Raw genomic sequence first — 25,236 nt, 5'->3', positions numbered from 1 at the left:
AGCCGGCGGGGGCCGCTGGGCGCGAGGACGCCGCCGTTGCCAGGCGACGGAGCGCTCCCTTAGTCACGGCGGCGGCGACGGCGGCGGGGAGCATGAGGGCGCCTCGGTGTCTGTGTGCGATTTGTACCTGCGGGTAAGCAGCCCCCGCGGGTCCCCGCTGTCTTCGGGGAGTGAGGCGAGAGTCGGGGGCCCCGGGAGGGCGTCCCCCCAGGAAGATGGCGGCGGCCCCCCCTCAGCACCGCCCTAAGGCCACCCCCACAAAAAAGCCCCTCATCTTATCCCTCTCCCGGGTGGCGCGGGCAACCCCATGGCTAGTATTTTTAGCAGTGGGGAGGCAGAAACTGGGTAACATTCCCATTTCAACAGTTTCTGGGTTCCCGTTTTTACTAAAAGGGGTCTTCTCGCTAAATGTGAAGTAGTATTTTTATCTTTAAATCAAGCAGGGGGAAAAGCAAAGCTTAAATGCATTAACATAGGAAAGAATGGGGACAGTCTTTAAGAGCCACCTACGCTTAACCTAGATCAGGCTTTTCCACGAAGAAGAGCCAAGGCTGCTGTGTGGAGAGAGCGAGCGAGAGGGAGAGACCACACCGAGGAACCCTCCGAAGAGTTCTGGCTAAATCAGCCTTGACAGAAACCTGGGCAAGCACAGCAAGGCTGGCATAAGAGAGTACAGCAGGCAATTTTTTTTGTTTAAAATTACTTTTACGGGTCTATAAGCAATATTATCGATGCCATAGGTAAAAAAATTCACAAGTCAGGTTTCCCAAAATCATAAGGGATTTAAACCTTGCAAAATTCAGGTATATGTTTATAGGTCTGGATTCAGTACTGTTAATACTTTCAATTTCTTCTCTACTTAAAAAAAATGCAGAAAAATAATCATCCTAGGAGTCTCATCCTAGGAGTCAAAGATTCAGTCTTTAATATTAAAAAAAAAAGCCTAACAACTACATACAAGGAGATATATCTTAAGATCATGAGCGTGATCACCATCTATTGGAAGTACAGGGCCAACCCTGTGGCTGCAAATGCTCCATGAACTACAGGTTTCATGTTGAGGTTTGTATAGCAGACGCACCCCTTATGTGTTTCTCTATGGGAAGTCCGTCTATCTGTTCATCAGCCCCCTTTTTTTTTTTTTTTTTTTTTTAATCTGTAGACAGGCATGTTCTTTTTGGCCAAGACTGTGGGTGTAGTTTGCCCCATAAATTTGTTTCAAAAGTCCTAGATTAATGAAGAGTTGGAACACATTGTTTTCACAATGAGACATCAGACCTGGCTCAGGCTCAACTATAAAGATGGTGAGATAACACAATCTCACAGCAGAAAATGAGGTTCAACTCAACTGAAAATTCTCAATTCAACAACCCAGTTTAATAATATGAATAATTGAATAAAACATGCACAAAACTTATGGTTTAAAATAAACATCGCTGAAGTTTTTACAGTCAATAAAATCTTAAGCCATTATTGGTTTAGGCAGCGCATTGTGTTTGCTTCAGTGTAGCTATAGTGTTTTTGTTTTTAGGGGAAGACTGGTCTCTTGGCAGTGTTACCTGGATATCACAATGCATACACATCTTAGAAGAGATTTCAAATTGAAGAAAAAGATATAATATTTTGTAGACCTTACCATTTAGCTATTTGCAGGAAAATTTGTGGACATATAATTGCTGTTTAATTTTAAATAATAAAATAGAAGGAAACAATTTTTCTTAGCTGTTCACAGAAGAAAAAAAATTAGAAAAAATTTACAAGTACAGGGAAGGAAGGTCAGTAAGACAGAACTTTATTCTTCTTTCTCTTTACAGGGAAGTTAGAAGAGCCTCCAAAATTCCAGAATGACCTTTTTTTATGTTGTGATATACACAGTTCACTCACTAAAGGCTCACATCTGAGTGCCAGTGTTCATACTTAGGGGCTGCAGTCTTGGGCTCTTAATCAAATAATTGTTGCAAGATTTTAAAGAATATTTTGAATCAATTCCTTCTTATTAGACTGAATCACTCTATGTGCCTATTAGGTGATCTTTTTCGAAATCAACAAATAATTGTAATGCCAAAACCCACTAAAAGTGTACCCAGCGCTGATCATGCTCAAAGATCAGTTTGCAAATTAGGTCCAATGCTGGGGACTTCTCCATTTTTAATAATTGACATAATTTCTAGACTTTTGAGCTTAAGACCTTTGCGGTAGCATAAGATGCTACTAAGGCAGTATGATGATCATTGTCAAGCTGCTATGGTAGTTTGTAAGTTTGGTTGGAGGTTTTTTTTTTTAATAAACCATAAAAATGTTCTCAAAAGTGCATTGTACAGAGTAATGGCTGGATTCTGCATTGTTTGCTAAGATATTCCAGATTCATTTCTTATTATAGAAGTGGTATATTTTTAATGTGGAGAAACTATGAGCTAGTCTTACTTGGGATTGATCCATACTGAGAAGGAAATATTTTTATTTTTTTATTTCCCATAGATTCCAAATGCGTTAACTTAACGCAAGAGAAAATTACCCCCTGCTAGCAAGTACAGTCAGGCTTCAGATCACTGGCTCAATAGAAATGTCTAAGAGCAAATACAGGATGTTAAATCTGACCTCCAAAGTGAGAATAAAGCCTCTGAGGTAGATGAACTCTCTGCACTCAGGAATAGTGTTTGTGTACCGTAAAAGATAATCACAGCATATAAAAGCATAGAAGTTTAGTTTCGAGATATAAAAATAAACTACTGCTTTATCTTTTTCTCAATCTGTCAGCCATTCCCCATTTATTGCACTTTTGTTATCATTATCGTAAAAATCTAGATTCCTGAATAAATTTAAGTTAAGAGGAAAGAGGAAGATTTCTCTAAAATATGGCCTATTTAAGCCTTCATACTGATCACATGTAAATACATGCAAAGCCCAAAAAACCTATTAAGTCTGTCAACACTAGGAAAGCAGATGACTCCCAAAAATACAGTGTCCATATGTAATTTCTGTCATTCAGACCATAGCCTGTGCACTAGCAGTTAAAAAACCAACAACTTTGAGGGGGTTTTTTGTTGTTTTGTTTTTAAAATAAGTAAGTTCTTTACGAAGAAAGCATTTGAACTATTGAAAACCATTAAACTTTTCTCATTATTAGTCCAGTTCTCTGAGAGGAAAATACTTTGTGGGAAAATTTCAACTGTCTTGCTATGCCATATGAAAAACCACTGTGTGTATGCCAGATCCTAAGTAAGTGAAATTCAGCATCATTCTGTTAAAATAATCAGACCAACAGCGTTTGGTACTAGAGAGTCTGTATACTGTCAATTTTATTTAGCTGAGATTCTTTTCAGACCTTATGCAAGCCACAAGATAGCCTCCCTTAAGCCGGGAAAGAATAATAATCCATCAAAGCAGACATCAGTCAGTCATGGGGGAAGGCATATTCTCACCAAATTCATTTGAATTATCACTAACTCTGGGGTGGAAGTTAAGATAACTACAAGTAACAAGTTTAAAATAATCAGTGACTCAAGGAGTTCTGGCCAAATTGTAAGCAACATATTTCATTTATCAGAGCTGTAATCTGTCTTATCCAATTGATGATTCTTAGCATCGTCTCTCTAAAGAGCAGTGATGCCCTATGTAATCATTTTTATACAGTTGTTATCTAAATGAAAAATTTTGGTTTAGCAATTGGACAACATCCAAAAATAGATTTATCGGTTAACCAAAAAAACCCCTAATCTCTTCTCCACATCAAATTCACATTTATATTAAGGTAACTTTACATTGCCTTTTAGGCTCATGGAAAGTTCTTTCACAGCACAGAGTAAGATGTAGGCTCTTCCTGAACAGTCTCATCTGAATACAATTAATTTTGTGCATAGTTAGAGGCTGTTCATTATTTCATATGCTAAAAATGACTGGGATCAAGGACATTTCTGATTCAGCAATGAATTCTAATGCAATTACAAAAACTTCTTTCCTTGGAGAGATACATTAGATTACTTTCACCTCTGTGTTGAATCTACCAAGAACTACAGGCTTACTCTGCAAGTAATTATTTTTCTAGTATCTATTTCTGTTTATAGCATGACCATTTAGCAATGTGGGGGATATACTGACAATATTGCTTAGAAAATAGTGAGAGTTAAGCCTTTGAAGACTGGTGGTGATACCAGAATAGAGAAGATGTTTTGTTTGGTGGTTGGTCTTCTGGACTAGTTTATGGCAAACTGAATATTGTCAAAATGAAGGTTTTGTAGATGAATATTGTTTCAAACTCCTTTGAATTGTATGCCTAAAATATGTGAAGAACATTATAATTTGATCCCCTATATTTCAACTAGCTTTCAAAGGGTATACTCAATTGTTTTAGTTTCTGCTTATTTTTAGATGCTACATGACACATCATGTGCTGTTTATATTTACTGAAAAACATATTAGTAAGGTAAAAACTGAATTTCATGAAAAACATAGTGGCAGGCAAGCACTGTGCTGAGAAGTAGCACACACTCACCTCCTTGTTTTCTGACCACCTTTCCTGTCCTTTCCCGCCTCTTCCTTTTTTCCTTTCCCTGCTGAGTTCTGAATACATCTCAGTTGTTACTTGACTATCCCTTGACTTGACTGAAAAGGAGTAAGCACCTGAGGCTTTGAAAGGATCTGGCTTCTTAAACAGGGCTGCTTAATTTCTCATTTATCGAACTACAGAGCTGTCAAAGTCAGGCAGCCCAAACTAATACCAGCTTTAGGGATCTCCAGTTCCAGATAACTTCTTTTAGTGGTTTGGGGTTTTTTATGTGCTACTTTTCCCAGCAGGGGTAGTTCGTGTCTGTTTCTGTGTTCTATTTTACCTTGCTTTAATTTATTTTTTCCTTCTTGGTATTCAATGCTAGCTAAATTTCTCTACAGACCTTTGAACTATTCCTTGGATATCTAGCTTCCTGAAACTGGAATTTATTTGTACCCAGCAAGAGCTGTACCCTTTTATCCTTCTTGTTCTTTAGTTATATTTGGGTTTAATGTACAGAATTTTACAAGATTCATTTATTTTTAAAATGATGCTTTATTTCTTATTATTTCCCTTTGCTTGTGTCTGAACCAATGTTGCAAGTTGTCAGCCACAAGTAGGAGGAGCACCTTTCATTATATATGTCTTTAAAGGAGATATTAAATAATAATTGCATGTCAGCCAAAATAAAATTTCAAAATTATGGTTGAAACAACTACCAGAGACATGTTATGCAAATTAGAAGGAATCTAACATTTTCTATATTGCTTTGAAAATCTTAACATGAACATTTTAATTTCATGTGTAATTTACACAAAATAACAAGGTCTAAGCAATAAATTGTCATGATATACCTCTTAACACCTTTTAACACAATGGTGTCATCAAAATAGGCATCCATGACAAGTAGGTGTAATTGAAATAAAACCTATTAAGAAAAGCAGATGTCAATACTTCTAGACATAGTTTTGGGATGGAGGATTTAGTCAGCCCTTGGGCGGGGGGTGAAATGGGGGGGGAGTGGTTGAAAAGTCAGAAACGTCATGCAGAGCACAAGAAGTGCACATGAGATTGCACACCACTAAAATTTTACTCAAAAAGGGTTAATTGAGTTGCAGTGAAAACACGTGAGCAAAAGCGTAAAAAGACGAGAGATGAGGGAAAACAGTAAAAAAGGGACAATATGAGAATAGAAATGAAACATAGTTATTTATTTTCTATAAGATAAGACTAGCAATATCATTAAAGATTAAAAAAAGGGAAAAAAGTGCATCTTGGTGGTAGCATCATTTAGAGGACTGAGATCAACTCCATCCATCCTTTGTATTCTGTACTAAGGACTAACTCGCATACTGATACTCTTTATTACTGTATTAGTGTACTGTGCTCTGGGACCTATGCCATCAGCACAATATTTTGTGGTTTTATCACTCAGAAAAGTTTTTAAACACAAGCTACTGACATTGTTCAGTCTTCTCCCAGTAGATAGGGCATGGGTTTTCCCCTTAAATGAAACTATTCAAGATGATCTCATCTGATGTGTTTTACCCAGGCGCCATCGCTGCCCTCATAAACCCACAAGGATTTATGATAATGGACAACAGCCGTGCCTCACAACAGAGTATGTGGAAAAATACCCCAAGTATAGCAACATCTCTCCTCCCCGGAGCCTTAAGCCGAAACAAGAGTACCAAGTGCATCGTGGGAAAATGGAAGGAATTACAACATTTAAGTAAACATTTTGAAGCAATGTGTTTTACAATCACTCTATAAAGCTTCTCACACTTTCTCATTTAAGGGGGGACTGAATGTTGTCTTGCAATCACTTTCAAAATGCAATTGTTGCATCCTTTACACTTTTAGCATATTTAAAAGTATAAATTTTGTGTGTAGAAATACAGTTACCACAAAAAGGTCATAAAAAATAGCGAAGCACACATTTGAAAAGACTTGCATTCTTTAAAGCATCCTTTAACCTCTAGAGATAATCTAAAATTTTTGTCATTGTTTTGAGCCTGTTTTGGAAATCCAGGTCTCATAGATCCTGAAAAATCTGGCAAGCTGGGGAACTTTCTGTAATATGTGTGGAATTTGAGATAGTGGGAAAATGAAACCTTAAGAAAAAGGAACAGGGATTTATTTTTTTAATCAGACAGTTCAAAATTATTTTGAGTTTGAAGAAAGCCAACTGTAAAGGGGTTCAGTAGGTCTGTCCTGTCAGTGCACAGAGTCTGATGTTAAGCTTACAAAATTAAAGAGCATCTTTCGAAAAATTAGAAAAAGGCATCACTCATTCATTATTAATAATGTGACAGGAGCATAAACTTTTATGTTTTCCATTTTTGCTTTTCTTTTAAGCTATAAGAGCAACAGGTGAAACTTCTTTATTTGTTTATAAAAAAACAAAAGGGACATACATAGAAAGGCCAAATGCTCTTCTGCAAGATTGCTTGTGTACTGCATATACTGTTTAAACACCTACATATGTAATATACACCTTTTTAATGTAATGTACCAATATAAAACCATTGAAATGCTGTTTCTGATTATATTCCATTCTCCTCATGCAATTAGTAAATGCTGTCACTTGTTGTAGTTTGATTTCTGCTTTCTGGATCATTTCTTTGTAAAATCACAGCAACTATTTCTAGTCTCCTTTCAGGCATTTTAAAGAATATTTTTAAATGACACTCAGAGTATTGAAAAAGTTGCTTCACCAGCTACCTTTGAATAAAGGCTCTATCACACATCAGAGACCCTAGATTTATGTACTGCGGTTTTCCTTCTGCCTTGCTATCCCTCTAACATATGTTATCAGATAGATTTTTTAGCATAAACATTATAAGTTGCTGTTTTTCCATATAAAGGAAAAAATATAAAAGAGAGTCCATCAGAAAAAAAAGTTTTTTAACCAGAGTTTCCTTTTTCCCCAATTCAGATCTGATTATTTACCATATGATATTGTGAAGCGTCCTTTTCGAATGCAAGAAGAACATAAACCAAAGACGGGAGAGATAGAACTGGGAACCACATACCAGAAAGATTATAATGCTCATAAAATACAACCAGTGACATTAGTAAGACCTCTAGAGAGAAAACACACTACAGGAGGAAAACTGGATACCATACCAACCTATCAAGGTAATAATATATGCTGCCTTTAGAAAGAGGAATAAGCAAGATGAAGGTAGTATTCCGAATTATCTATATTAGAAACTGGATTTCTTAGTTTGGGCCAGAGAGTAAGACATACTAGAAAGCAGGTGATAATGCCATAAGATATTTAGCACTCCACTTGTTTAGAGGTGACATTTATTGTTTCTAAACAAAAAGCCTTCTCTAAGGTTTTCCTGGCTAGAAGGAGAGATTCTAACATACACTTGGTTAGGATATCTCAGGCAAAAATTGTTTGCAATTAAAGTGCCAGTATATCTTTCAGATGGTTTTAGCTCATGTAACACATTTTTCCACAGACCAGGTCAAAAGTTGATTTTAGATTTCTTTCTTTTGTACTGTATAGCTTGCATATCATCCTAGTAATGATCTGGTTTGACACAAATTATTCGATTATGATGGTCAGCATAAAGACAGTAAATCCCCTTTCAAGTTTTTTTGGCAAGCGACCTTGATATATTTATACAAGTAGAAAATGTTATACATAAACTGTGTTAATGAATTTATTATGTGTACTGCATTGTAGCCCCAGTGAACAATAAGTAGAAATAAATTATGAGATATAATCTACTAGAGTAATGAAAGTCAGTGTGTTCCTGGTGATGTGTGCCAGTGATATCAAAAAGATAGCTGAAATAACGAAAATCAGATACAGCTATTGAAAAAGGAAGTTAGAATGCTTGGTGCAAAATGAGCAGAGGGGAGAGCGCAGTGACAGAAAGAGTTGGAAGGATAAAATTTGGGAAAAAAGGCTCTTCAAAAAAAACCCAGACATATTTCTCTAGCTTCTTTAGGCTTAGGCCTATGCTAGATAGAAATGCATTTATATAAATACATTATATTTATTGATTGTAAATAATTTAAAAGGAAATTTAAGTATTTCTGTTTAGCCTACACGTAAGTAGTAAGCTAGCAAATAATGAATAATTTAGGCTAGTCTCAGCATACAACTAAGATAGCATGCAATTGCTTCACTTAAAATGTATTCAGCAGTTCAACAGGGAGTGAGGATCAAGGAGTGAAAAAACACTGAAGCTGAAATACAGTGATTGCAAGACAACAAATTGATTTCAATTGCCTGTGAAGAAGTTTAGACTGGACAATAAGTTTCGTAACTATAGCAGAAGGGTCTATTACTAAAAAACCCAGAAGCAAAGAAAAAAAGATCCCAACAAGCTTTAAGATGATGTAATGTTGATATGGAAATTAAGAGAGAGAATTCTCCCAATCAGTAGTGAACGTGACCCATTGACCTATGGGGTTCCTTTCAATCTTTTATATTTGCATAAACTTCTAAGTAAAATGTAAGCTATTGTATATGGCTATTTTCTGTATAGAACGCACACTAAATATGTGCATGCAATATTCACTTTTCCCTTGAGGAAACAGTCAAAATACGGCATCATGTACAATTTTTTTGTCTGTTTTTGTCACACCAATAATAGAAGACAGTTTTGTCACATCACAAACATGCAAATAACATTATCATTCTCGCTTACATCCATTTTCTTTGTTTTGCAAGATTTAATACCAGAAGAATTTGGCTTACTTTTAAAGGAATGGTCTTAAGTAATAACACTTGTATGGTGAAGTTTTGTTTTTGCCTTAAAGATGACTATAGGTCATGGGAAGTTCAAAGAAGGGAAACTAGTAAGGTGGAGCATATGTACCACCCACCTACAGCAAAGTTTGGAAACGCTACTACATTTCAAGATGACTTTGTTCCTAGGGAACTGAATCCCAGACAAAGTTTTAAACCTCCTTGTGTAGCCAAGCTTTCAGATGTGCCTTTCGATGGTGCTACTAGCCATCGCACTTCTTATATTGCTCATCAACTGGAACCAAAATTCATAAGATCAAAAGAAGAGTACAAGCCAAGCAACCAACCCTTTGAAGATCTCACAACCCATCGGAATGATTTTAAAGGGCTACCTGGGCAACTTGCAAAAAGCTGCAAGCCTGAAAATGCAACAGTAGGATCCAATGTTCATTTTAATGGAGTCACTGAATTCCAGGATCGTTTTCAGCCATGGTTGGTCTCCTTGCGTGAGGTCCGCAAAACAAAAGAGTACGTTCCACCCCCAGGCAACATGGATTTTAACTCCACAAGCCATCTTGATTACGTTAAGCATGAGATTTCTCCTGCTGTCCCCATAAGACCAGTTTCTAATGGAAGAAGAACCAATGCCCCTTTTCAAGGGACTACTACTACAAAAGAAGACTTTAAAGCTTGGGGCAGCTGTCGGCAAGAGATAATTAAAAAGCAACAAGAAATTCCAAAACCCACAGGAAAATTTTATGATTTAACTACCTTCAGATCTCATTACATACCACATCAGATCATTCCAGCTCAAAGTTTCAAACCTGCACGTGCTATAGTTCTTAATTCAGCTCCTTTTCAAGGTGAAACTATGTATGGCATAGAATATACTCCAAAGAAACAAGAGATCTGCCCAGCAAATTATCCATCTCCTCCAGGTTATGTCTATGTAAACACAGATTCTCATGGTCACAAATTCTTCCGCCAGCTTACTCCAGAATTTTCTGAGTCAAATATTAATCCTATTCCAAAGGAAGTAGCTGTTGTGTCATAACACTTAAATGCAGTATTTCAATTGCCCTGGTGAAATAATTGGAATCCTACTTGTTAATTTTTTCCTTAAATAAGACTGAAAGCAAATTAAATAATGCCAATTCTGATTTTAAAAGCATTTAAAGTAATAGCTTGAAGAAGAACCAAAGCAAAACCAGGTTTATTGCAAGGCTAATAAAGATTTGCCAATTTTTGTAGGAATAATGCATCTTACATGGCATCTATTATTTTTTTGATTGTGCATTCTAGTTTCCTTGACTTCCTAGATTTCATTATGCTCCCTCTCAAGCATGTGTTGTACATTTAATTCTCAGATTTCCTGCAAATCAAATGATTGTATTTGTGAAACAGCAAGTATCTTTTGATCATAACTCCTTTTTCATAGTAAGCAAATAATGCTATAATAATCTAAATAATTAGCTCATCAGTCCAGTTTTTAATCTCAGCAATACTTTGAGTAATCTGGTAAAAAGATCTTTTTCTTTATGTTTTGCTACCCAAGTCATAAGATAGCATCCCATGACACCTAGGCATTTCTGAAAACCTGGTTTTAGCTTTAGTCATCATTACTTTTCCTTCATTCAGATCTGAGGAGAGTATAAAGGTCACACTGTAATTTCTGATAGCAATTAACAAGAAGTAACCTTGCACTTTTTCTGTACACATACTTGAAATCACTCAGGCATAAAAACCAGGTCATTAGACTCTGTTTCCTAATATCCCTGATAGTGCTTTTTCAGCCTTATTTCCAAAGGAAACAAAGCTGATGGAAGAGCGTTTCCTCCAAAGGAAACAAAGCTTTGGACACACTGACACACCAAGTGTGTGTCCTCCCCACCGGAGTAATTTTTAAACCCGGTATGCAAATTCAATCAAAATTCACAACAAGATTTCACAGATGATTATTTTTTTTTTTGGAGTTTCTAAGGTAGATGGTGAGGAAGAGAGAATCAGGCTCAAAAAGTTAACATCCATCCACTGCAGGTTTTGATCCTGCTATCTGATTTTTAAAGCTAAACAGCCTGTTTTCACTGCCAAAGTGCAGAGGCAGTCTGAGGGGGGAAAATGGCAGAAAACTATGAAAGTGTATATACAGATAACAGAAAAAAAACTCTGTTAAGAAATGTCAGCCAAGATGCAGAAATCTCTAGGCAGCCTGGCTTCAGTCTCACTGCTCTTCAAAGAATTACTTGTTACAAATACACAGGAAACAAATTTTTTATAGAAATTGTACATGCAATGATTATGCTTTCTATATGAGATATTTAGTATTTTCTTTGTGTATCTTTACCTGATTTTGGGAAATCTAGATGAACTGATTTCAGTCCAATTATGCTCATGATTTAAGCAAGTCCCAATAAATAGTTTTATGATTAACAGTATTATCATGTTCTATCACAGTACTGCACTATGATTTTTTTTCACTATCGTGTGTCTTATACACATTGGTATAGGGCAGTCATTTGGGTTCTGAAGAATTATGTGTTTATACTTCATAAATCAAATCACCAATAAAAGGACTAAGATCAGTGATGGAAACACGTTGAAAGCTGGAACTGGATCATATGCAAGGAAGAAAGCTGAACTGACCATATTAGCTGTTCATAAAAGCATGGCATGAGAGTGCTCCAGACGGTATTACAGCATCAGTTACTTCTAGGTAATTTTTGTCTTTGTATGGTGTTTTTTGTAATATGACTTACTCTGTTAATGAAACAACAACTCAATTAAACTTTTCTCTCTGAAAATTATTCACATCCCCAGCTGGTAAAGATGTTTTGAATTGGGTATGAGCAAGGGCAATGTAAAGCTGTGATAGCCTAAAAGCAGGACAGGAAAAAGTCCAATTCATTGTCATCCTTCTAGACTACAGAAGAAAACCAACTACTAACACCCTTTTCTTTGTGACACTTGAGTCATTCTCTGGCCGCAGCTGAGGAATCAAAGTCAAAACTTTGCGCAGTTACACCTACCCAAGTCCATATCCTGTACACAATCTTGGTACCTCATGAGAAGTTTACAGAAGCTCCTAATATCCTCCAGCTCTCTTTCCTAGGGAGGAAGAAAACTCATTAAGAAATGCAATCTCAATCCATTAAGTTATGAGTGCCCGCATGTTCTGCTGAAAATGGCTGCTCCTCTGGGTCTGTGAGTGAGCCCAGATGCTTTTTGTAATTTTCACAGCTTTTTTTTTTTTCTAGTTCTTACATCACTTTTTCCCCCCCATTAAGTTATGGGAAGTCATTTGCTGCCACCTACCAGCACAGTACAAAAATTTTTGAGAAGTGGAGGGCATATTCAGATACATTTAACAGTTCCTCTGCAGATGTGTTTAAAGACTTTTTAGTGTGGAAGGGGTATATTCCCTTTCATTTTGCCCTTCCTGTTTTCCCCCAAGTTTAATCATGAAAGAGAGAAGCCTTTATTACATTACAGTTGAAAGGGCCACACCCTACTGATGGTGCTTCCAGGAAAAGTATAGAATGATATTGTAAACCTTCAGACACTAGTCAGTACTTGAGGTCAACTTTTTCATCAGCAACATACTCTTGAAAAGCAGACAAAATGAACAGCAGGCTGGAAAACTAATATTTCTCAAAATAACAGCTGTTAAAAGAGCATTTTATGATGTCATGCTAAACCAAGATGTAAAAGCAGAAAAGTTACTCATGGATTCAATTGCTATTCTAAATGTGCTTTTCATTCACTATGCTATACAGCATGCTCCACAGAACTGCTGTACACAATCTTTTTTTTTTTTTTTTTTAAGAACAAGAAAGAATGCATTGGTGACACGAAAAGAAAATTAAATAGACCCATGCGCCTTTGCCAGTGTTGCCATCTAGGGTAACTGTGAAACACCACCGTTTCATTGTTAGACCTGTATTTTCAATTTAATTTTTTTTTAAAGCTTTTCTTGTTCATATTATTTATGAGACTCTTCTTTCTGAAGACACGTATTGGATATTCTGAAACAAGTGTTTTTCACGTAGCTATTGCCATCACCCACTAAATATAAAACATAGATCTGTTCTGTTGGGTCTAAATGAACTCTGCTTGGTGCAGTACATGAACGCCTGGCAAAGAAATGCAACTTTATTCCACCTTTTTACAGAATCGCAATTCTAGATTTCAATGAGTCAGACCTGACTTATTTGGATTTTGGCAAATTCTCTTCCTCACTTTTGCAGTGGGATTACATCTATGTTGCCTCTTAATAGCAGCACAAAACAGATTATAATGAAGCTGAGAATCTGTCTGATAAGCTGTCAAAAATAAGAACTAATCTTAGCTTCAAAAAAATCCCAGAATTATGGACATAGTAGGTTGACAAAATAGCACTTGGAATGAAAGCATAGCTACCATGAAAATCACGGTAATAAACAATCTCTGGGTAATCACGGTGTTGAATAATCAAACTAGACTTTATTTCAGAAATATCAAAACTACGTTCAAAAAAAGCTAAGTATTAGACATCTTCAGTTACTGGAGAAGCAATAAAATAATCTACAGAGGAATGTCATGCCAATTGCAATAACAAACATTTACAGCACCGCTTCTGTATAGCATGCATACTTAACCAAAGACAAAATTAAAGGAAAAAATGCTATGTGTTAACATTTGAAAACTTTAAATATAAAGGAAGAACATGAATAAGAAATTTTGGTAATAAGAAAAAATATATGTCCAAAAATCTTTATTAAACACTGTACAAAACAAAATATTGCACTTTTAAATCAGACAATAAATATCTACAAAAGTATCTTACAAATGTTTTCTTTTAATTTAAAAAACTGCTTAAACAATCAAGACCCATTGCTGATTAAAAAGGTAATGATCAGGAATATCCTCTCCTTGCAGTCAGCCCTGGACACAATAGTCCACATTAAAGATTTTTCTATACAGTAGTGCTAATCTAATTTTCAGTGACGCAAACCCATTGTGCAGGAATGCTGTTTCTGAAACTGTTCTTACAGCATACCCACTAATTAGCATGTCATGTACTTCAGTAATGTACCACAAGATCCAAGTCAATACAAGCATTCAGGCCTCCAACATATGCAGTAGTTCGGAAACTACAAAAGAAAAAAAAAAATAAAAACCTATCTGCTGCCTCCCCTGGGGTTCTCCCTGTTTACAGCCCTAATGAGACATAATCTGCAATATGGCAAATAATTTACTTGGGAATGTCCTAATCAGACAATTGCAAAAGACTCAAATAGTTAATGGCAATGACGAAAAGCCACCTTGATGGAAAACTGCTCAAAATAGATTTCTTGCACTTGTCTACCTTCATAATGAATAATTCTTCCTTGGAATTTTTCCCCATCAACGAGGGGAAAAAATATTTATTCAAGACAGAAAATCTGACAGGTGCATTTGGCCAGTTATTGGCTCTCCATTTGACTTGATGTGCAAGAGAACAGTGCTCACAAAAGTTTCATTCACAGCTCTGACAAGGAAGCCTTGTGTCTAATTTAAAATCAGTAGAAAAGTCTAATCATGCCAGAACTTCAGTTGTACTTCACTGACTGGAGCAGAATAGAAACAATGGTAAATGACATCTCATTTATTCAAAACAGATCTATTGCTGTTTTGAAAATTGTACTGGCATCTGCAATGTCTTTTACTGCATACACATAAATACAAGCATGAAAAACGGCATGTACTTCGGTGTGTCCACCTGACAGCTAATATCAGTAAAACACATCCTGGGAGATCGACCCTTAAGCTCAAGGTGTTTATGAAAATGAAGTCGCTGCCAAAAATGTTACAGCTACAAGCCACAGCTTCTATAAATTTAAAAATGGTGTTAAATTTGATAAAACAATAAAACCAAAACCTAGGGGCCAATAGCTGCTGCATTTCAAAATTCTTCAAAGGATTTTGTGACTTTGTTTTTCTCATAGGTTAAAGACAAGACGCACTACCTAGTGCTTTTAGATAATGCTTTTTCCCCTGATAAAATTATAATGTGATGGCCTGTAAAATTTTACAGATGATATGCCACAATATTATCTTCCCAATCCAGACAGGAAAATGTTTAAAACAGTAAAGTTCAATTGCAAAGAGTGGATAATAAAAGTTCCCAGAAAAAATACCCTGTCCAGCATATCAGTCTGCAATACTGTTTTCTCATTAGCCCCGTGTTTCCATATAACTGTTATGACTAATGCCTTATTTACAAGTATATAGTCTGAGCAGGCTAATTTAATGAACCTCTCTTCTCATCTCTTCACTGCAGCATCGTGAACTTTCCATAGAAGAGTTACATTTCTTGACATGATTGACAACATCTTTGTTTGTAGATGTCTATCAAGCATAACTTTAGTTGCTTTACAAATGTACAGTAGTGAGTTGTATCCTTGCATTCGCCTTCTGAAAAATATATTTAAACATTAAAAGGCTTTATAATGGACAAAAGATAAATAGTAGAACTTATCATCGTAATTGTAAACAACTGATGGATTCCTTGTAGCTTTGTAATTATTTTACTTTACATTTCTGGCAACAGTGGATTCAAAGCTAAACTAGGTCACAAATAAGAGGTGTGATCTCACTACATTCATTACTTATTGTCCGTTTCAGAAAACTACCCCATTTTTCAGGAATTAACAGCTTGCTCAGAGACTTATGAGTCACAACTGGCACAGTCATGGAGAGAAGTTTGCATAAAACAACTTCCTAAATATCCTGTTTCTAAAAGTGCTTTTGAGGCTTTAATATCAAACTGGCCTACTCATAGAGAAAAATAATCCCAGGATTATGAAGTGCTCCTTGGAGAGGATAGTTTTACCTTTGATATACAATCAAATGCTTGTAGAATCATTAGTGTACAACTGTGAGTCACTTTCTAATATAACTGCTACAAACTATAACTATGCTCATATATAAATAAACATTTACATACTGCCACAGGATGTGACATTGCAGTGTTGCCAGGTCACTGGTCTCTTCCTCCATGCGCAATACTGATCGGCCACAGGTTTGTTATTCTTTCCGTGTACACAATACACTCGTCTCGACTGAAATCCACTCCCACAGTCCACACTGCAAGGCCTCCAAGGGCCTGTCCGCCAGTAGACATCACATGCCTCTGAAGAACAGTTTCTTCTGACGGGAGACCTGGGCGGGGGGGGAATAAATGGCAGTTAAATATTTACTTTTGTGCTAGACCCTTATTCACAGAACAATAGAACCAATGTTGGAAGGCAGTTCTGGAGACTGATTTGTCCATGCCCCCTGCTTATAGCACAGTAAACTACACCAGGTTGCACAAGACCATCTCTGTTTGTGTCATGAACATCTCCAAGAATGGAGACTCCACAACCTTTCTGGATAACCTCTTCCAGTGTTTGAGAATCCTCACAGCAAAAGAAGGCGGGTTTATATTTAAGTTGAATTTCCTGTGTTTCATTCTGTGTCCATTGATCATGCCTCACTCATGAGGAAAGAGAAGACAAGGCCCTGTTTCTTTAAAGCAATTCCTTAATCCTGGAATAGAAAAAATGTTTTACTTTTAGGAAAACTTAACTGACCCTGAAATGTTGCATTCTGGATGCGGCAAGTGCTTCATGCATAACTTCCATCCTGAACACAAGTAATATTTCTATGCTGACACTGAACTTCCTCAAACATTTAAAGCTGCCAAAGTGAAATCCTGGCTTTTAGTAGTAAATGGAAGTTTCACCATGTATTTCAGTGGACCCAAAATTTCGTTGTGCGTGCAGCAAAAATGCTTTAAATTGCTCATAATTCAGACACACTTCTAGAGCAAAAAATACAAAGAGCCGGGTTCAGTAATCGAGAAACACAGTTTCAGTTCCTGTGTATGTACTTCTTAGCCAATTATTCCCTGCTTTTCATTGCCCTACCTACACACCTGGTATGGAACAGTTTTGTGCTCCCAGACCCTCACATTCACATTTAATTTGTCTTTAATTCAGCCTTTTTGACATTATGGTGTTTTATAGAGACTGCCATCCATCCATGTGCTATAGCATAGTCCCAAGCAAATCTGGTTAAGATTCTGTGGAGATGTATAGCCTGTACTTTTCATATTGAAAGGAGCTGTTTGAAGACAGTAAAATAAATTAACAGAATTCTTACAAAGAACGTGTACCTTGAAGTAAAAAGTCACACCTTCTCAACCACTCTGTTTTTACATACCTCATACGTACCTCGGCAATACATACTGAGAGGCAGAATGAGATCTATTTATGCAGAGAAGTACACCTGATTTCAGTAATCATAAACTAGTAAACCAATTTACACAGTCCACAAAATAAGGCCCAGGAAAACTCTTATTTTATAAAATTTGGGCAGCAGTAGACCAGAATGAGACGTAATATTAGAAGAGACCCAGTTCAGCAGTAATAAGAAAAAGTTGTGGCAGATCACTCCAATTTCTACTTTCTTTTTGGGAATCAAAATTCTCTCTATTTCCAGTTTTGCCATTAGCACAGTGGCGGACTGATCAAATCCATTACTCTCCTTGGGTTCCTGAATTCATCCAGCATATACAAAGAGATGACTGTCATCACCTTCTTTCCTTGTGTTTAATACATAAGAATTTGCATATTTATGCTGCATCGACAATCTTGTATTGGTCAATTTAATCATCTAAAGAATCTAACTTGTACTTTTTCAAACTGTATACCTCTTTCTTTCATCACAAGAAGAGTTTGGCACCAAAGATCCATTACGAAGTTGACATATAAAGTGACGATGCTGTAAATCTACAGGGCGGCCTACACAGCGACCAGAACACTAAAAAGTGAGAGAAAAAGGTGAGGGAAAAGAAAAGGAAACAACCAAGTTAATAACAACAGAATCACCCTTCTAGGCAGTTACCCAGTTAAACAACCCAGCCATAATTCTTGATGTGTACTTCTACTTCTTCAACCCTGTCACACCTCCGTTCAGATAAGGCCTAGATATTTTGGATTCTCTGTGTCAGATACTGACTTTCCTACTTATTCTTAAAGCTGAATCCATTGGCTATGATCTCATCATTTCACATCTCAAGTGCTAAAACATTCTTTCTGTAGCCCTGACCATCACAAGCTTGCCTTGCTAATACCCATGTAAGGCAAGAGGCAACAGTAATTCTCTGAAGTCATTACTTTGTTCACTGAATAGTAAATACTGTGTTAATAATTATCAAAATCACATCAAAATGAACTTAAGTTTACTGCACAAATGAAGAAACAGAAAACATAAGAAAGTCAAGTTCTGTGTATTAAATATTGTGGCATCTGCTTTTGAAGCACATTCATATATCTTTCTTCGGGGACTTCCCAAGCACAGCTATGCAAACTGCGTTCTTAGAAGACTGCAAGAAAAGCAATATACTAGCTTAAAAACTGAGTACATAGTAACGGATCAGCTTATAAAATATGCTGAAACTAATACTCAGGTTTCAGATCACGTTTTCAACAAATATAAGTAGCTCAGCAGACATCACCAAATGAAAAAATCCGGGATTTGTAATTCACTGCTCTGAAAGGTAATTACAACTAGTGCCACATCGCTCTTCCTTTATGCAAGAGTAGATGTTCAGCCAATGGTATGATGACACTGATACGCTTTTATAATATAAGTATTTTCTGGACAAACTCTAACTTACCTGTCCTTTTGTCTGTATTGTCCCCCCTGTACACAAATGACCCAAGCAGGGTTTCCTTCCCGCAGGCCGATCCCCGTGGGGACAAGCGTCCGGAAGCAGTGTCAGCACACTGCCCTTGCCTTTCACTTGTTGACAAGTCACTTGTCGATAGCGAAATCCATTGCCACAAGATGCAGAGCACTCAGACCACGGACTCGTTACCCACCTACAGGACGAGAGACAAATTTATAGCAACTCTGAAAGCATTGCAAACTTGCTGGTAGTTTGGAGCGATCTGTTTGCAACTGAAAATCAACAGAACCTCACATTGCAAGTTTTAGATGTGAGAAAAGGTTAAGTGAGATCGTACAAATTTGGTTAACTGATGACTTCTAAGATAACTGTGATTCAATATATGCTAACAGAGGTTACAGTGCTTGTTACCTAAAAGGTTATATTAGGTAAACCCTGCTGGATTTAACATTTCCGAAGGAAGGACAGCTCACTTTTCTGTAATGAATGGTACTGATTTAATTACTGCTAAGGTGACAGGGGTCATAACTCATCCGAATTTATTACATCAAGATCTTGCTAGATAATGGCTCAAACAGAACATGTTATTTATTTGTTAGAAGTTGCAAAGGTTTAGTCTGTCTTGGCAGCTAGGAACAATTCTGGGGAAGCAGCAGGTGGTAATACAATTTATTTGACTCGATCTTTTCATAAATCTAGGCTAGAAGTACAGAATGGGACTTTACGTGTAGAACAACTGTGATAACAGGAAAAATATCCTATTCTCTTTAGCAATTATTTCATTTTCTTACAGTCAAACAGTTTATATCCATTCAAGGAAGACTAATCTTTTACAGTCTGGACTCTTGTGTTTTTCTCCCTTTTAAAGCACAAGTACTTTTGCAAACGTTCAGTGCAGCACCTGCACAGCAAGTCAGCAAGACCCAAATTTGGCAAACACTTAAAGCACAAGTTAAGTAAGTGCTTAAACCCTTATATGTGCTTAACATTACTTCTGTGCTGTGCTAGAGAGAAGTGATTAAACACATGCAAAGCACTTTTAAATAACAAGGGCCCATGACGCTGACCGTATATCTAAAGCCTTGGTAATTCTATGGATACTTTCTAAAGGGTTGCCTTGGGATGAGAAGATCGTGCAGAAATCAGGAAGTGGGGAAATGGAAAGGGAAGTCTGAAAATTTTGCTCTTCCCTCCCAGGTCAGAGAAGGGGGAGAGGTTGGAGGCACTAGGAACCAGACACAGGGTTATTTTCCAGACACCTGGGATGCTCCTCCTCTATAGGAAGTGTGGAGTACTTCATAAAAAAAACAATTTGTATGTTAGCATACATGTATAATTCAGGGTAGAGTTAATTAGGTTAGTATACACACAATTCCCTTCTACTGGTAAATACATAAAACCAAATTAAAAGTAAAATAAATCTAAGCATTTTAATAAGAAAGAATTTAGGTCCCAGTCCATTTAGCCATATGAAATAGCTGATTGGGTTATGTGTGAATACTCTTGAGTCCAGTGATAATCAGATGGGTAAGTCATGCACTGCAGGCCACTGAAAAGGCCTGACCTTGCTCCAGGGAGCACCAGGCCCTCTCGTATCCTCCTAACTCTGCCATCTGCTCTGAATGGCTGGCTTTTAAGAGGGAAACCTGCAACTCTCTGTGTGTTTCAAATTGTTAGTTCTATTTCAGTATTTTTCCACTGGCAAAAAGTTTGCTTGTTATGGGCTGGCCACAGTTCAGACTCACAATTTAAGATGATCTGTTTTTTTGGCTGCTAATAATGCAATATAAACAAATTTCTCCTGATATTTATCTGTTGCTATGTTTTCCCTATTTTGAACTGAGTTTAGAACATACTGGCAAGATGCACTCCCACAATGTCAGCTAAGGTCTTAACACTTCTCTCCAAACTTTTTCCAGCAAGGGACAACTCCAAAACGCGTGCATGACTTTTCATCCCTCACGGATTTTTACATTGCTAACAGTGATGGCCAATCCTTTTAAGCAACGGAAAGCACTTGTTTTGAGGATGCCTGTGGGATTTCCTGCTAAAAACCTAGAGCAACGCCTTGTTGTGCTGGAGCGCTCAGCGCAACTCAAGAAGGCTAGAGGTAAGGCTTTGGCTTTTGGAATCAGATGTTGTGGTCTACTTGCCTGCGATATAAAATTTTTCTGTCCCGAGATCACAAGGTGCTCCAGTTGATGCAGCCAGAAAATTGGCAGGGAAGCACACGCAAGGAGCGTGACACTGTGGTGAGGGGCATTAGAGGCAAATGAGGCATTCCACAGTAAACATCCTACTCGGAGCTCTGCTGGCACGGAAGGAGAGGAGGTGAACACATATTCCACTCACGAGTATCCTGGCTGCTCTAAACATAACGAGTTTTCTCTCCGGGCATTGGCACAGATTCCACAAAACGAGCACGTCAGGGTGTCTCAGAGAGACCTCCAGCTTAGCTTTCAAGGTGTTGGTGTGGCAGCAGCAAGACTTGCTGCAGAGCACGGAGACTTGCACAGGACCTCCTTTACTCAGTTGAATCAAGCACTCTCCTACTTACTTGTGATCCATTTCCACATCTCTTACACTTTAGGGTTCAAGATAAAATAACCCCCACACTTCAGACTCAGGATATAAACACAGAAACCGTTTCAGGAGGTTGCAAGAACATGTTAATACACATAGAGCATAAGGAAACAGAGTAGAAAGGAGTTTACCTGGCAGGGCAGTCATCTGTGTTGCAGGACTGGTAAATAATTGCTGGCTTTGGCAGTTCTCTGCATAATGATTCATTTACTTTCTGTTTCTCCGCATTCACGCACTGCAGTCTTCTGGAGCGGGTTCCTGAATTCCCGCAGCTAGCAGAGCAAGTACTCCACTCAGCAAATTCCCATTTGTAATCTAAGAAATGCAATTGAAAGTAGCATGAGAGAGGTGCTATACATAGCTGTGTCACATTTTAATTGACCTGGCAGCATTTTCCGTAAGCTAGATAAGCAAATATTTCAGCATTGTGAAAAGGGACCCATAAGCCAGACTCGAATTTGGTGGTGCTCAGCTTCCCACGTTCAGCCCTTACATACGAGCATGAAGTTCTCAGAAGGCAAATGGGATCAGCATATGTGCACATGAAGGACAGAACCTGTCTCACAGTAGGAACTGATGAACTTCTTTTAAAACTTTCATAACATTTTTATACAATGAGCATTAAAAAGAGGAAACTGTAAATCAGGCTCTCTAGGTTTCCTGCTGTTCTACAGTAAGTTTATTCTGAAGAAAACTCATCTTACTCCAGACACTTCACATCATTTCAGGATTTAAGAGAATCCTGTACTGAACTATGGGAAAGTATTTAATGCATAAATAATTTGCCACTGAGGCGCCTGGCAAGATGAAAAGGAATTTGTTTTAAAGAGCATTTAATATTAAAACCCAATCATCTCTAACAATTACTACCTTCATATTTAGTCACAATTCCACACTTACCCCTTCCCCCGCATACTTTTTTTTTGACACTTGGTAAAAGATGAAGTACTATGCAATGTTGACAGATTTTTATGTGATCACAGGAGGAGTCAGATTTTTGTGTAATAACCAAGAATAATTGATAGCTACCAGCTGTGTCCACAGGCTCACTCTTCCAGCACATAATGAATTCTTTAACTTATTGTTTTTCAATGTTTCCTTATTACTTCTGGGTTTCTTAAAATAATACAAAAGGGCCTTTTTCAAAGTAGAAATAGTTAAATTTAGTGACTGCAACTATGATGGAGAGACTGTATTGTTTGTTTAACTAGGATGATACTGCTCAGAAGTGCCCTGAATATGCCTACTGTGCAAAAACCACCAAAGGAGATTTTGTAGCCTTACAAACGCACGGGTATTTCAGTGATGAAACATTTGCGTAAGCGACAATCAGAGTTAAAGCTCACAACTGGAAAACAGAATCTCCCCAGAATTCTCACCAGCCTGACTGGAAAGGGTACTGGACAACCAACAGGCAAGCCCAGCTAAAGACTACAGGTGGATAGTTTGATACCTGGCTAGACCTGTTCAGACCTTCTAACTTTAATGAGGTCTATATTAGGTACAAGGCCTGGATTTGTATTTTTTTTTTTTAATAAACCCTATTAGTATATTTTCTGATTCAGTTCATTAATATTTTGATTTACTTATGATTTTACAAATAAAAATTTTGATCATAGAGATGTTTCAGTAAAATTTCGTTGTAAGTGTAACTGACTCCACGAGCCCGTGCGTGGCAGAAGCTTTTTCACCCGTGCAAGCAATCCACTGGCAGGCACTGAGAACAGACAGCCTGGGGGATTCGCCGGAGCTGATCTTACAGCTCGAGTCCTTTGCACATCAACAGCAAGCCAAATCATATTGATAGGATAGTAGTTAAATCACATGCAAAAACTTTCAATATCTTTGTCATATACCTGTTTTTAAACATGATTTGCATTCCCTGGGTGTTGACTGGTTAAAGATTTTTATTTGTTTTTTAAACTGTCAGATGGAGCTTGGTGTGTTGCTGCCAGACTCTTAGTAGGATCTAAGATCTCTCTTTTTTAAAGCCCAATTATAATGTAATTAATTTCGAAAGCACATTAAATGTTTACAAACTTCACACAATGTTTGAGGATACAGCCTATTGTCCTGCTGGTGCCTGTGTAAGATCCTTGCCAAATTAATCTATAATCCTCAATTGCGCATTATGTAACCTACTAATCGAAGTGTAGTTCTGTGCAAGCGCATCACCTTGGAGAACATTACAAAAAGTTTCTGCAAACTTTACATTAAAATTGATGAGTGTGCAGTGTGCCCCAGTGCACTGATATGTTTAAGGGTGACTACAGTAAGATAGCTACCATATCATTGTAACTAGATACTGGAATATAACAATTATATTAAAATTATTTTGATTATGATTAAGATATTTCCAAAGATGACCTCAAAGTCAGTTTTGTTTCAGTGTGGCGGGCTATCATGGTAGCAATTTCTATGATTTGTTGAAGAGGAAGTTGAGAAAACCTGCCTAATTTAAAACTCTTTAAGCAGCAAGACACTGAATCAGGCAACATTCTCCCAGCTTCTCAGCCACACAGGTAAGAAACGAGAATCCCCACATCATATTTGGATACACATTAATTCCCATATTCAACTCTGAGTATGGACATTGTCTATTGACTATTCATATATGTGAAGTTAAACATATGTATTCATGAATTACTTTCTATGTATAAAAGCAGGTTAAGTTTCAGGAAAGCCTTTACAGAGCAAAAGAAAATATTTTAAAATTTAAGAATTTGCCATATAATTTTCAACAAACCTTCCTTCTTGACATTTACCCAAACTGACATTGGTTTTGCACTAGCTGAAGTCCAACATTGGAATTGTCCAGCAAATTGACCAGAGTTGGTGTTCACCTCGAGGATACGACCCCCAACCAGGGTTCGGTATTCCAAGGTCTTAACTTGCTCAATTGGACTATCTCCAAAAAGCCAGTGAACTGTACTTCTATAGCCGGGCAGCACTGGGCAACCTAAAAATCAACAGCAGTTTAGCAGGTTTTTCTAAACATGTCGAAATGTTTGTGAATAAGTACGTGTGATTGTGTGGTTCTACATAAAAGACCTTACCAGTCTAAATAAAAACAATAGTACACATAAATCCACTGAAGTCCGAGCTACGGCCCAAAATCCTGACTGCCCCTTGAGGGTTATCAGTTGTGTGAGCTGATATAGACTTACCGTATTTCTTTATATTTTCCCTTTCAGTAAGTTATTACAAACTTAACTTTTATATGAAAAAAAGAGAGTGGGAACAAAGATTTCATTCCACACTCTACAACATGTAAATAGATTTGTAATTAAGGAGTTTCTATCTGTTTTGGAAACACATTAAACATTAAATAATTGCATTAAATGTCTTAAACGCATTAAATGAAATTGCTGCATTTTCACTCAACAGACATAAGCAGGGATGGAAACAGAGGTAATTCATTTAAACAGAAAAATAAAACCACATTTTTAGAGCCCAGCTGAATCCCCTCCCGTTGTTTTCAAGCAAAGCTCAAAGAGAACTTATGCAGCTTCAGTCTCATGGTGCGTCACAGAGATGATGCCCAAAGGGTCACCATTTAAAATTATTTTTTGAAAAGCTGAATCAAAAATAATTGTGTTTCTTACTCTGAGGCTCCCTCCCTGGTAACAGAAAGCTGAGATATGCTCAGGAAATCCAGAAGGGGACCAAACCTGGACTCTTCGGAACTACACTCACTTTCTCCATGAGGCCCTCTCTCCATTTTAATTAAATGAATAAATAATATAATTTAAATAATAA

General features: G+C 37.2%; 2 protein-coding genes across 10 annotated transcripts in view; one reads left to right on the top strand and one right to left on the bottom strand.

Moving 5' to 3' along the window:
• The first annotated feature begins 5 nt into the window (after positions 1-5).
• Positions 6-12,045, top strand: SAXO2 (stabilizer of axonemal microtubules 2). Of its 2 annotated transcripts, none has more exons than XM_063346458.1 (4): positions 6-133; positions 6,039-6,107; positions 7,425-7,627; positions 9,272-12,045. In XM_063346458.1, the coding sequence occupies exons 1-4, from the start codon at positions 93-95 to the stop codon at positions 10,252-10,254; spliced, it is 1,296 nt and encodes a 431-aa protein (XP_063202528.1). In that variant the 5' UTR covers positions 6-92; the 3' UTR covers positions 10,255-12,045. The 2 variants fall into 2 exon arrangements, with proteins under 2 accessions (XP_063202528.1, XP_063202527.1); XM_063346457.1 differs by having other exon boundaries at positions 6,039-6,218.
• A 1,166-nt stretch (positions 12,046-13,211) lies between these two features.
• Positions 13,212-25,236, bottom strand: part of ADAMTSL3 (ADAMTS like 3) — a 188,306-nt gene continuing 176,281 nt past the window's right edge. For 7 of the 8 annotated variants that reach the window (XM_063347175.1, XM_063347173.1, XM_063347170.1 and 4 more), the window contains 6 exons: positions 24,224-24,436; positions 21,609-21,792; positions 18,883-19,087; positions 17,914-18,023; positions 16,165-16,379; positions 13,212-15,632 (listed from right to left, as the gene is read on the bottom strand). In XM_063347175.1, the coding sequence (XP_063203245.1) occupies positions 15,523-15,632; positions 16,165-16,379; positions 17,914-18,023; positions 18,883-19,087; positions 21,609-21,792; positions 24,224-24,436 (1,037 nt within the window). In that variant the 3' untranslated portion in view covers positions 13,212-15,522. Of the gene's footprint in view, positions 15,633-16,164; positions 16,380-17,913; positions 18,024-18,882; positions 19,088-21,608; positions 21,793-24,223; positions 24,437-25,236 lie in introns of those variants that run through there. The other variant, XR_010072614.1, reaches the window with a different exon arrangement.

This window comes from Chroicocephalus ridibundus, chromosome 9 (assembly GCF_963924245.1).
Source record: "Chroicocephalus ridibundus chromosome 9, bChrRid1.1, whole genome shotgun sequence".
NCBI lineage: Eukaryota > Metazoa > Chordata > Aves > Charadriiformes > Laridae > Chroicocephalus > Chroicocephalus ridibundus.
Note: the sequence above shows the minus strand (reverse complement) of the source record. Positions and strands in the feature narration are given on the sequence as shown.

Excerpts from the sequence above, each read along its gene's own strand:
- SAXO2 (XM_063346457.1), top strand. The coding sequence starts at position 93 with ATGAGGGCGCCTCGGTGTCTGTGTGCGATTTGTACCTGCGG. Across the intron at positions 134-6,038 it reads TGTGCGATTTGTACCTGCGG|GCGCCATCGCTGCCCTCATA; the intron begins GTAAGCAGCCCC and ends TGTTTTACCCAG. Across the intron at positions 6,219-7,424 it reads GAAGGAATTACAACATTTAA|ATCTGATTATTTACCATATG; the intron begins GTAAACATTTTG and ends TCCCCAATTCAG.